The sequence below is a fragment of the Tripterygium wilfordii genome, chromosome 11 (assembly GCF_013401445.1).
Source record: "Tripterygium wilfordii isolate XIE 37 chromosome 11, ASM1340144v1, whole genome shotgun sequence".
NCBI classification, from domain to species: Eukaryota; Viridiplantae; Streptophyta; class Magnoliopsida; order Celastrales; family Celastraceae; genus Tripterygium; species Tripterygium wilfordii.
In genome coordinates, this window is record NC_052242.1 from 11958422 (window position 1) to 11972156 (window position 13735).

The 13735-nt window shown below is 36.4% G+C and overlaps 2 protein-coding genes and 1 long non-coding RNA gene across 27 annotated transcripts; all 3 read left to right on the top strand.

The window, feature by feature from the left end:
- The first annotated feature begins 1861 nt into the window (after positions 1-1861).
- LOC120009200 lies at positions 1862-7053 on the top strand. 25 transcript variants are annotated; one of them, XR_005470640.1, is made up of 11 exons: positions 1862-2316; positions 2452-2494; positions 2597-3261; positions 3504-3558; positions 3631-3669; positions 3929-4171; positions 4315-4354; positions 4813-4872; positions 5495-5567; positions 5770-5824; positions 6607-6628. It is a non-coding gene; the product is annotated as an uncharacterized LOC120009200 (long non-coding RNA). The 25 variants fall into 25 exon arrangements; XR_005470639.1 differs by having other exon boundaries at positions 2615-3261; XR_005470643.1 differs by having other exon boundaries at positions 1862-2307.
- Positions 7054-9582: 2529 nt separating this feature from the next.
- On the top strand, positions 9583-11289 carry LOC120008808 (agamous-like MADS-box protein AGL104). The gene is made up of 9 exons (XM_038859174.1): positions 9583-9770; positions 9860-9913; positions 10019-10034; positions 10138-10208; positions 10324-10357; positions 10461-10522; positions 10624-10723; positions 10993-11049; positions 11128-11289. Exons 1-9 carry the CDS (start codon positions 9583-9585, stop codon positions 11287-11289), a joined length of 744 nt encoding a protein of 247 aa, XP_038715102.1.
- A 95-nt stretch (positions 11290-11384) lies between these two features.
- On the top strand, positions 11385-11941 carry LOC120009202. The gene is made up of 2 exons (XM_038859671.1): positions 11385-11591; positions 11754-11941. The coding sequence occupies exons 1-2, from the start codon at positions 11402-11404 to the stop codon at positions 11864-11866; spliced, it is 303 nt and encodes a 100-aa protein (XP_038715599.1). The 5' UTR covers positions 11385-11401; the 3' UTR covers positions 11867-11941.
- The last annotated feature ends 1794 nt before the right edge of the window (positions 11942-13735 follow it).

Here is a 13735-nt window from a genome sequence, read left to right on the forward strand (position 1 = left end):
ATAAGTCTTTTCTTTTCTTATAAATTCTATATCACTCGTAAAAATCGTGGGATAACAGTACGGTGGTGCGTGTTTTTGAAGTTGAGGATATCTGTAGTAAAATAATCTGCAGTTTTTTGTAGTGGCAATCGTCACCATCCAATCTTATTAGCAAAGTTAAAAACAGACTGGGTCTCACTGTGGTAAACACAATGGACGACCCTAATTAAAACTGCAGGACTACCGTAGTGACTTCCAGTGCGGGGGGCCTTAGCTCGCGTTCTTGTACCTTATTTCTGGTTCTCATTGTGTTTTTTTTCCCCCCAATATTATGAACACGTGGGCCACAAAGGAAACATCATGCCATTGACAATTGATTCATTGACAAGTTTTAATTTTGCAAACAAAGCAGATTGGCTGATGAAAAAAAGCATTAAAGAAACAAGTAGGCGTTAGTTAAAGAGTATTTTTCATTTTTCAGCTGGCATGATCCATTCAATGTTGAGCACAAATGGGTAGCCTTAGTTAGATCATATGTCTTCGACGCAACATTCACACTCATTGTCATTATTGACCAAAGAAAACCCTGCTTCCCATTGAAGACTACAATTTTAGTACTGGTCAAAAGCAAAAACACAAGGGAGTTCGGATTGAATTTGTGCCGTGACAAACTTGAAAGTGTGTTAATTCGTGTGGGTCCAAGTGTGGTTGTGAGTGGATGAGAGTTTTTGAGCTAAGTGGCTAGTAGAGGTTGGCACAAAATAGGACACTACATGATGGTATAATTGTGCACGTTTGATGCTAATGGAAAATTGGCGCAAGTTGGATACCGGTAAACCGATCCACATGCATGGTTTATAAATAGAACTTTTTTCTAGGTTTGTAATTTAAGTTCCCATTGTTTTGTTTTCTCTAAACATGGGTTAGAGAGACGGCCAGACCTAGTAAGAGATAACAAGGTGGGGAAATTTTATGGTGTATCTCTTTGTGTAATTGGGATCTTGGTATGGAATTGTGAGAGATTTCAAAATGTAAAGAGTGTTAGAAAATAGGTTCTCGAGTAGGGCTTATGAAATTTGTTATATAGTGAAAGTTTTTATGATTGTCTTTTAACAATGATGTTTTATTTTTTTGGAATTTTCCATGTAAATTGTGTTTGTGTTGTTGTGATTGTGTTTCTATTCTCAAGTTTAATTTTCTCTATTGACGGGTGATATTTATGTTAAGGAGGATCTGGGGCAATTTCCCCAACATACAAAATAATGCTAATTGCACATACAATCCCTTAAACAAACATCTACAATAATACTACCTAGCACATGATTCACACATAGACAAGTTACCAAGTAACGGGTTCGTTAGGATGGACGGCACCAGTGGAGCTCGCAGATTTTGGCATTACAGGTACATATATTTCGCTCGCCTGGAGAAGCAGGTAGGGGTCACCATTTGGCCCTTAAGCCAAAGCCTGGCCGGCCCAATGCCTTGGGCGGGCCTGGGCTCCATTTTTGGGGCCAAGCCCGGCCCGAAGCCCGACACCTCAGGTCAATTTTTGCCCTACCCTAGCCCGAAGCCCATCCGGAGGCCCAATCAATGTTCTGCATGTATATGTATATATATATGTTTGTGTGTGTTTGTGTATATATATATTTATATATGTTATGTGTGTATATATGTTCTGCATGTGTGTGTATATGTTCTGCATGTGTATATATGTGTGTGTGTATATGTTCTGCCGACTTCTGCATGTGTGTATATGTGTGTGTATATATGTTCTACATGTATATACATGTCACACATATATATCTACATATATATACATATTTATGTACATATATATACATATTTATATAAATCATTACTTTATTCTATTCTTCAGTTTTTTGGGGTCTTCTCCCGGCGAGTTCTCTTCTTTTTTCATACTCTCGCGTGTGTGGATGTTTTCATTTTCATACGGACCGTTGGATTCCTATCACTCTCCTTTCATCCAGGTCGTACACGACGATACATGCACCTTAAATCACGAGCTCCGTCTTCTCTTTCTTCATGTTCACGTTTCACGATTTCAATCCCAACTTTTGTCTTTCTTCGGTTTTGCCTCTGCTTTCTTTCGTTGATTCTATGTGACCTGCAATTTCCGTTGTTCGAGAATATGCCAAATCACAAAATACCTTTTTCCCGTTCATGCATCTTCCCGGTCAGCCTCATTCGGTTTTACCTCTGTCCACAATCGCTCTCAATTTCTCGAATCCTGCTTGCAACGGGTTATTGGGGTGGATTTCGATTATTTTGCTCTCAATACTTGCTCCGATTCTTCCGCCGTTACAGGTGATTTGGGTGTGTTTCGACACTTCTACTTTTCATACTTCTCATTTAATTTTGATTTAGTGAATTTCGTTCGTTATAATTTTTTTGTTGTTTGGAGTTTATTTCCCTATTCTAGCAATTTGTTTTCTATCTCTAAATTTTCAGACGATGAAAAGAGTATTTTGCATGCCTGGGTTCTTCGATTTAGGTATACTGTGGTGTACTCCGTTACTTTGATTTTGTTAGCTCTTTCTGTTGGTTTATCGTGCTTTGTTTCTGCTGGTCAAGAAAAAACACTGGATTTGTGCAGTTGTTCTTTTACCTACAGGTTCACTTTTTGCTTTGATGGGTTTGGTGTTTGGTCTTTTATCTGTTCTTCTTCAATCTACACTCCAACTCTGACGACTGAGGTGATATTTTTTTAAGTTTTTTCCATGTTTAATTTCGCTTAATGCCCTCTGTTTTATTTATCCCCGTAACACTGAATCTGTGCGGTGTCAACCATCCGTGTGTTAATACCTAACAATTGGTATGGCAAAACCTAACAATTTAGAAAACATAGGATTTTATCCTCTGTTACCACAATCTCAATGAGATCTTCAAGATTTTATGCTTTTTTTTTGGTTGATTTTGTAGCTACTACGAATTCTGGTGCGTGGTGTTTTTCTTTCCATGAAGAATTCTATGAATTTGATTTTACAATTAAAATGCGAACTTGCGTTAGTCTTGATGGTGTGGATTGAGATTTTGAAGTTATTGCTCATTGAATTAATAGTCAGATTGTTGATATTTCATTTTTATTTATCTCCTCCTTTGATTGAGGAGGTTCGGCCATTGAAAAGTAAACCAGGTGAAGATGGAAGGGTAATTTTGGTGAAGTTGGATCAAAAGAACTGAATGAGCTCTGCTCAGCTTTGGAGCGCTGACATGGAGTTTGATTAGAGAAAACAAGAGCCAATATCAGAACTCTCACTGGTAAAGCCCAAAGCTCCCTTCTTTTTGGGTCTTTTCTTTTTTCATCAATGGCTGCAATTGTTGTGAATATTGTTTTTGCGGACAGAGAAGGAGAGAAACACTTGGTTTATGCTGTCATGTTGTGTAATAAATAAGTAGACTAAATATTTTGCCTCTCTCCTATTGTTGTGGCCTTCATTTTCTTTTTGTTTGTGCGCGTTTCACCTGAGACTAACTGCTGCATTTTCCGATTTGGAATGCAGCATTTTCTACCAACACCATAAGCAAGAATATATCTTCTTTGATCACTGCTATAAGGTATATGATTTGATTTGAATACAGACTACTCATTAAAAGGGATTTCCTAAATGTAAAATTTGCTAGGGCCAGAACTCAAGCATGGGAGTACTAGATCTATGCCTTTCTCTGGTGAGTATTTATGTAAATAGTTATACCTGGTATGGACTGAGTTTATAGGCTTTCCTAGCATTGGGGTTTTTTTCCAGTACCCAATTTTACCTTCATGTCACTACACTGGTTCCGCATTTATGCTAATTTGATTTATTGAAAATTATCAATAATTGTAGGCCAGTGTTGATGTTGTTGTACCCATTGTAAGTAATTGTTTGTCCCATCGGTTCTTTACATTGTTATGCTAAATTGATAATGTATTTTTTGGGTGATTTAGGTATGCATCAGTGGTGGCAATAGTCATTCAAGGGTGGACTATGACCAGTGACTTGCATATTGGATCCTATATTCCTTCCTAACTGTTACAGATACTTTCCTTCAATCCATTCTAGAATGGTAATTAGGAACAAAGTTTCTCTATCTATATTTAATTTTCATTTTCTATGTAAGTTTCTTTTCAGGTTTCTCTTTTGGACCTTTTGGTTGGTGGTCTGATTATTTGCATTAGACATTAATACAGGTAAATGCATCTTCATGAGTTAGTTATTGGTGTTCTTTGTCTTTCTTTTGTTTCTTTGCATGCTGCATCAGATCTTGGAATTAAGTTGGTCGTTAAACTTTGGTGACCATGTTCATGTCTTTGTTTTCTATCTTTTTTTACAGCCAGTACTTTGTTAGCATGGATGACTCTATTCCACAAAAAGTAAGTATTTCTTTGCGGCAAATAAATCTTGAATTTTGTGGGGCCTGTGATTCTAGCCTTTTGAACTCCACAAATGGGAGTGAACTTAATTTGGTTTAGGAACTTTTGTCGGGTAAGGGAGATGATACATTGTTTTATTTTATTTCAATTTTCTCTATAACCTGTTGTAGCCAATTCAAATATGAAAATCCATACTTTCCCTTGGGGATGGGATAGAATTGATATGGTTATATGCCCTTCTGTGTTTGTCTGTATGCAGTGTATTGTTTTGATTTTGAACTGGGCTGATAAAACATGCTCTTAGTAACCAATGTTGGATTTCACACACTTGCTTTGATGGTGGGGCTTTCAATTGGTATCACTTATTATGACTTTTTATAGATTGCCTGATGATTCTAATATTGTAAGAATAAGGTAACCAATTATCCTTCATCCAACACTACCATTTCCATGCACAGTCACAGGACGCAAAAGGGAAACTTACCATGAACCTCTGCTAAGCAAAAGTCAAAACTATGGTATGTTTGTTTTCCAAGTTTTTTTTACAGCTCTTTGATGGTGGGGCTTTCAATTGGTTTTGTAGTGAAATTTGTTATGACTATTCTATGTAGAACCACAGAGCTATGTCTAAAATATTTTCCTCTTTTATTATGTGTATTGGTTAATGATATTCTTATCTAATTGCAGTAAATTGTGAGGGGAGGAAAGGATTTGTTCCCTTTGCTGCCAATGCAAAATGCATTCAAGGTTGTTAATGCTTATACTAATTATTGGTTTTAGGATAAGCTGCAAGATGCAGTGGACATGATAAGCTTATGTTTTTTGCTCTAACATTTTAGCTCACCAAATTGTTTACTTAACAATGCATAGAGTTTTCTAGGTTTTTTAATGAAAACTCACTACCAGATTAAATTGATAAGCACAAACTGGACTTAATATTTAGAATTTTCGATTTTGATTTACTTTATGACTGTTTGTTTGGATAGAAAACAAGAGAAAAATCATTGTGCCTTCTCTCTCAGAACTTTATGAAGCATTTCATTTGTTCAGATGTAAATGTGCATTTTTGTTTAATTCCACAATGGATTATACAATAATCCATTATTTTTGTTTTGCTCATATACATATTCTTTTGATTAGGTGGACATGATAACACTTGACAATGCTGCAAGGGCATTGCTTGGCAATGGCTACGATTCAACAGCTATGAGAAGTAATGCCTAACCCTCATTATTTTTCTGCTGAATTTTCTTAAGAATGTGAAGCAAAATAAGAATATCTGGAACATAATTCTGGTGTCTGTCTCTGCATATAGATATGCAATGTCGTGGTTGTGGCGAAAATTTTTTATCATATGATGTGAAGCAAAATAAGAATATCTGGAACATAATTCTGGTGTCTGTCTCTGCATGCAGATATGCAATGTCGTGGCTGTGGCCAAAATTTTGAGCGCCTGTGTTAGGATCAAAGGTGAGCTATCGTGCTTATGGTATTGTAGTATCCAGAGTAAACTGTCACATCATTACAACATATTGCAGTTGCAGCCTTAAAAATAACAAGGGAATGTTGTGAAGCAAATAATTCCCGTAATTTATATGGAATGGGTTTATATACCGAGAACATAGAAGCTGTGTTTTTCGTCATTTTTAATTTCTCATCTCTACTTTGATTATAAGCTGACATCGTGAGCACTCTAGAATGGATTTATACTTATCGCTCGCTAAAATTACTACTCATTGCCCTTTTGTAAATCCGAGAAGGCTTTTTTTCCATGTTTCAGTGCTTTATTGATAGACTGACAAGTGATATAAAAAAACTATTTTACATTTTTAATGATGTGAAAAATAATTAAAAATTCTGCTCATAATGTCATTCATATATAAAGCTGCTGATGTAACAATGGAAGATACAAAGGAAGCTGATAATCTGCTGTTTAGGTAATTGTGAATTTCTAATTTCGTGCAGATATAACTTTCCCCATGTTTTCATCAGTATGCATATATGGGTGTTTAGTACCTATGTTATTTAGTAGTATTTAATCCCAAGGTTGCTTATGTACCACTCACTTTCGAGTAATGGTTCCTGTGTCTTAGGGTGGAGTCAATGAAGAATAATGATCAAATATCATTTATATAATTGCTTTTTGAGAGAGAATAACTTATACTAATTTTTATAAAGCAAAATACTAATTTTGCTTCATGCTTGATGGTTGCTGTCAATTTCTTACAACTTTTGATCCTGTCAACAAGAAGTTCTGCTGCTGCTGCTAAACAAGAAAAAATATATCAGAAGAAGAAAACAAGTGGTGGGTTAATTCCTTGCAAATAAGAGCCAAACCCAGTTGTAGAAAGATGTCATCACTTGAATTTAAGCATAGAATTAGTCCTCCACACCATATCGTGACTGATCAGCCAGTGAATATTAAGACTCAAGAAAGGAGCAGTCACATTGATATGTGTTTCCATTGTAATGAAGCTCCATCACAAAGAAACATAACATACATCCATTCTAGAGAGCATGTTTTCCCTCCCCTTTGTTACATGAATTTTGAACAGAAAAATTTGTAACTCCTGTTTATAGGTTTTGCAATCGGGAGCAGATGAACTGTAATCCTTAGTTTTTGCAGACTGTTTTAAGTTTCGACTCTTATGACCGTTCATACGTGTCAGTAGTACTTATACCCAACTACTCCAACACAATTTAAGGATAATTTTTGTCACCTCTCACGATCAGTCCCGCCGCAAGGCGCGGCACTGACCTAGTATATCTATATAGCACACATATATACATGTCACACATATATATCTACATATATATACATATTTATATACATATATCTATATAGCACACATATATATCCTTTAAAAAGGGTAAAAAAAACAATCAAATTTTTTTTAAAAAAAATAGTCAAGGCCCGAACCCGACCCTAAGGCCCAAGTTTTATGGGCCCGGACCGGGCTTGGGCTGCATTTTCCCAATCAGGCCCGGTCCGATGATCAATATCGGGCTTGGGTCCAGGTCAGGCTTGGGCCTAAAAAAGTCGGGCCGGCTTTGTCCTTCCCGATGCCGAGCCCTAGAAGCAGGGTTTACAAGTTAGTATTGTACAGAAAAGTACTTTTAATAATATAACCATTTGCAGTATAAAACTACTAGCCTGAGCTTCCCATCTCAATCGGATCCAGCTCGAACCCTTGTTCGACCAATAAATAGAAACCCTAACCAACAAACAAGAAATAATTGAAGAGATTGTGTTCCATGGTATTGAAATACAGCAATCCTTGATCAATAATAAATATAGTACCGTACGGGCTGTACGATGTAACTATCAAGAAACTTGATGCACTCCAATCAGTTTCTTCACTGCTAAGCTCAGGCTTCGGAGAGTACCCATAAATTAAAGGACAGCCCCTTTTGTTTTCTTCATCTCTCACTTCATCCTGCTCTACAGACAGAGCTTATTCCATATTTCCATTAACCTCGAGGAGCTCGGTCCAAGCTGTTGGGAACGAAATCAACAACAGAAAATAAGCAAAAAATAAAACATCAACAAACAAGACACAAAAGTTTACGTGGTTCGATCAATTGTGTCTATGGAGTTGTAGAGAATTTTCACTATTTCGAAGAAAGAATACAAGATATGGTTGCATGGTTATAATCACACTTATAAAACCTAACCCTACACTTAACAACTAAGCCAAAAATTATATTAAAGGCCCCCAAAAATTTTCCCCCGACCCCCAAAAAGGAGGATATCCATGAGCATTCTAGTTCAGGCTTATCGGCCCTCAACTCTGCTCCACGGAGTTAGTCTCCGGAAAATTCACTCATAAGATTCGCAACAATTTTCTCAGGTTGGGTCATTACGCACAAAAACAAACTCCATACTCAATCCCAACACACACCATTGGAAAATCCCAATACCGGAGACTCACAGTAACTGCAAAATCTAATTACAATTTTTTTTGTGAGATTGAATGGTGAATTCAGCAGGAAAAAAAAATTTGTAAGGATTACTTTGTTCCTTGTACAAAATAAGAGTGGTCACTAAACTCGAAATATAAACCTTTCACTGAACGTACTACATAAGTAGTTGTTTGGGCAGAAGTGGCCATTCGTCGGTCAGATTGTGCTCGTAGAGGGACAAAACAAAAAGGTTTATGATGAAAACTAGAAATAAAGGACACGTTGCATAAAATAAAGACACGTTGCATACCACTGAAAAAGATCAACAAAATTCATTTCTTGCCCTCACGAGCAGCTTCATATAATTAAAAAGTAAAAATTGTTTCTTTCCAATGATTCCTCCAAAAAATAAATATTATTAATTATGTATTAACGTAGTGTTAACAGATGCCTTAAGGCTTGCTTGGATTGATGTTTTAGAGAGTTAAGTGATGAGGGTTAAGAAGGGTGGAGTAACTCCACCTTGCTTGAATTGTAAGATGGAGAGTTAAGTGGAGATAACTTTTTTCTTTACTTAACTCTTCAATTTTATATTTTGTAACCTTTCAATTTGGAAGTTTGTAAGATTTGTTTATAATTTTCAAAATCATGCATAAATTTTTTTTCATTCATTTCAAGTTAATTCGATCTCCTTTACTCTACCTCCTATTCAAGTAAAGGCGAGTCAAGGTAATCCCCCTCTCATGACCCCCACTTAACTCTCCCTCCAATAACTCTACTATTCATTTTACAATCCAAACAAAGCGTAAGAGAACTTGTTAAGGATTGACTAGAGTATTATTTCGTATGTGATGGACATTCTCTCGCCTATTTTTCTAAACTTCAAATACATATCTTTTTCATGTTCTAATGCACTTTTTTTTCATTCTTATGTAGTATGGACTCATTAAAATTTTTCTATATATTAATATTATTTATGGCTTAATTCAACACCCAACACAAAAACCACCGGACACATAAACTACAGAGAATTCAGTCTGTCAAATATTCCCTCACTCTCACACTCATTGTCTTATCCAACATTATGACCAACAGAAACACAAGACTACAATCAATAATTTTCCAGATCCCTATGCGTGGACATGTGACTTGTTATACAAACCCATTTCTCTCTGTATCACTCGTCATCCAGTGTTCAAATGGCCTGACAGCGACAAAAATATATTTCTTCTTCATTACTGCTTCTATAACCGTGACCGATCTCATCTTTATATACATACATTCATTCATTCATTCCTCTTTTGAAAGAAACAGGAGCGAGAGAGATGGGGAGAGTGAAGCTTCAGATAAAGAGGATAGAGAACACAACAAATAGGCAGGTCACTTTCTCTAAGAGGAGAAACGGACTGATCAAGAAAGCATACGAGCTTTCTGTTTTATGCGATGTTGATGTGGCTCTCCTCATGTTTTCCCCTTCTGGAAGACTCACTGTCTTCTCTGGCAACAATAAAAGGTAATTAATCATCTCTTCGATCAATCATCACAAACATTCATATATCATCTTCTGTTCTTAATTTCTTTTATATGTTCTGCATGCTGAAGCATTGAAGATGTTCTTGCCCGTTACGTTAATCTTCCGGAGCATGAGCGAGGACGGTAATTATTTGATTTCATTATTTCACATTTGTAAACTTAATTTTCTTTGTTCTTGTTGATGATCTTTCTTCTTCATCTTCTTGTTTTTATATTGCGACCGTAAAGGCTACCTAAGCAAGAGGTAAGGGCTCTCTCCAATCTCCATCCATATGGATATGATATCAATGAACCGTATATATATATATATATGCAACCAATTATTATAAGTTGTAGATTTATTGCAGTTTCTACAAAGAGCTCTTAGTAAGATGATGATGACTCAATCCGACTCTACGAAAAATCGAGTATCCAGCAGGTCTCAAATTCTTCTTCTTTCACCTCACAAGCCTCAACATCTCTCTCTCTCTCTCTCTAATCTTTTCTTGTTCTAATCCATCTGATTTTCCTTTTGTTTCTTCATTTTAAAGTAGTGGTACTTCTGTAAACACCAATTTGCAACTCGAGGTACATATATTTGATGATGATCCTTTCTCATTTGGAATGATTGATTTGCTTTGCTTGAACTAACTTAGTCTAGCTTCTTGATTACTTCATCAATCTTATCTAGGAATTTCAGCAACAAATCCTCAAATACAAGTCTCGAATTGAAGATTTGGAGAAACAACTGAGGTAAAAAAAGTTCCTTAAAACCCTAAATCTACTTATTCGAAAAAAAACATACATCCTTGTCAAGCATTATACGTATACATAGATTGTTCCATTTCTTTTAGCATATTGGAGGGCGATGCTTCTCGAATCAAAACATTGCGCGAGGCTGATCACTTGGAGCAGAGACTCCAAGAGACTCTAAAACATGTGTGCAAGCGCAAGGTAACAAACAAGGCCTAAGTAACCAACTGATAGAGATCGTAGCAGTTGATATCTTTGTTATTCCAACTGCTGAGTTATACGCTCATAATTTTTCATGTACATTATGTGGGACATGTGGAGCTCACAGATCACTTCAATCTTGTGTGACCAACTCAACAGTTGCGATAACTGGGATCCCAACTACTGCGATGTTTATCATTTTCGCTAACCAAATCTAAATCTATATAGTTAATGATATACTCATGAAAGTTCATATGTATATTACACAGAAAGTTCTGGAGAAAAAGTACAACTCACCTATAGCTCATTTACCATCAACATCCCAGGTAAGTAGATGTAATTTATATTTTGTAGTCTTACTAATTCATTCATTTAAATTAATCATACAAAGCCAATGTAATTAGGCACATATTACAACAGAGGCTGCAAAAGCAAGTGGGTTCGTTACAGAAAGTCCAAACAAAATATTGGATTGGCCACCCCAAAGAGATCCACAAGTCCAAATCTTAAATTTTTTGGATTGCAATGGCCTCCTATTAAGGTGTGTTTTCCATTTCATGTGGTAATACGTTCTTAGTCACTCAACTTCCCTGATCATCTCCTTTTACTTATATATGAAATTCCTTTCGCCTTTCGCTCTCTCTCAGCGATCGGTCGACACAGGACGTTGCTGATCAAATGGTACAACCTCCTTCCAGTAGTCTCCTTCAAGGACAAAACTTGAATCTTGTCAACGACCGTCATCAAAGCGCGACGAACGGTTTCCATGAAAACAACAACAACAATAATATTATACGACGTCCTGATCAGTTCGAACAATGTGCTGATCATGTCAACATGCCCTCATGGGCTGAATTTTATCCCACAGGTATGTATGTCTGTATTCACCTTTCTCCATTTCTTTCTTCTTCTGTTGAGTTCTCTGTGTGCCTAGAATGAACATAGCAACAGTCACTCAACAGATTAGTCTATTGAGTGGAAGGGTAAAATAACCCATCATGATGTATAGATATTGAAAACATGTTGGCAGGTGATGGCACGGTTGATGAGGCTGCGCAATCCAGAGAACGAGCTCTGCTTGAGTTGTATCTGTCTCAGTTTACACCCCAAATCTTGACACCACCTACTCACCATCCACCATGATATGTCTATATATATATATAGTATTTCCATTATTTATATACTTCTTATTTCTTGATCCTTTGTACGGTGTTGGTAGTTTTACTTGATTTGCCAAGTTAAATGTTCAAAAGAGGAAAATTACTATTTAGATTTATATATTTTAGAGGAAACCACATATTTTTGGTTTCAATGTCAACGTTCAACTTGGTTTCCCGAACTCGATGAATTCATCTCGACTGCACGGAAGGTTTTGAGTTCTATTTTCATTTAGAGTAATATTCTTGTGGTTATGCGCTGGCTTTTGATCTAATTTATCCTGTCATCGGATGAGAAACTTCTATACGCATGAGTCTGACAGCCCAAATTTAATCTCACATTCAAAATTCAAAGAGAAGGCATATGATAGGGTGCCTAGGGAAGTACTGTGGAGGATTTTAGAGAAGAGAGAGGAGTCCCGATTAGCGATGTCACTATAATTAAGGATATCTATGAAGGAGCCGTAGCATGTGTTAGGACTATTGAGGAGTTACAAGGGAGTTTCTCATCACGATAGGATTACATCAGGGGTATACACTAAGTCCATTCGTGTTCGTTAGAGTGATGAATGAACTCACACGACATATCCAAGGTGAGGTACCTTGGTATATATTGTTTGTGGATGATATAGTTCTAAAGGATGAGACAATATCGGGAGTTAACTCAAAACTTGAAATATGGAGGCAAGCATTAGAGATTAAAGGATTTAAGCTAAGTAGGAATAAACAAAATATATGAAATGTAAGTCTAGTAAGAGTAGGCAAGGGAACGAACAAGCAATTGAACTAGATGGGAGAGAAGTAACAAAAAGTAAGGCTTTTAAATATCTTGGATCGATTTTTCAAGAAGATAGAGACATAGGTGATGATGTAGTTAATAGGATTAAGAACGGGTGGAGTAAGTGGAAGAGTGTATTCGGGGTTTTATCCGATCGAAGAATTCCCTTAAAGTTGAAAGGAAAATTCTATAGGTCCGCTATTCGACTTGCAATGATATATGATTCTGAGTGTTGGGCTATCAAGAGAAACCATATCCAAAAAATGTATGTAACAGAAATGTGAATGCTTCGTTGGATGTGTGGTCACACTAGGAAATATAGGATATGAAATAAGATTATTAGATTTAAGGTTGGAGTAGCACCTATTAAAGATTAGTTACAGGAAAATCATTTAAGATGGTATGGACATATTCAATGTAGAGATAGTGGTGTGGCGGTAAGGAGGAAAGAGGGAATTTGTATGGGAGAGAGTAGGAGGTGATGAGGTAGACCTAAAAAGATATGGCTTGAAAGAATAAGAAATTATATGAATTTTATAGGTGTGGATGAGTGTATGATCCATGATAGAAATGAATGGAAAAAACAAATACATGTGATGGATTTTCTGGTGATATTCTCAAAGACTCATGTAGGCAACCCCTAACTTTTGGGATAAAGGCTCGGATGATGATGATAATAATTCAAAGTTTAAAGAGCAAATTTGTATAGTGTTGTTCTCCGTTAAAAGAGAAATCATCTCTAGTATAGCACACACTTGTCATACACCTCATATTTGATTCCTTTACAGTCTATATTCTTCAAGACTTTTCAATATATATTCTTCAAGACTTTTCAATATATTGACTTTAATTTGGTACTTGGTTGGTATCTATTATTCCACAAAACTGGGCTACCCTTGACCAAATCTTGATCTAACGATCCACAACGTGCATTAGTACATGCCACACGGTGAAGTTGTCCGAAAGAGAGTTGGCGGTGGGTGGAAAATCGAAATTCAATGTAGTCTCATAACTCATAAGCAAGCCCCGGCTCGTTTTCGACCATAGGTTGACCCACGTCCAACAATTAATGGGTTG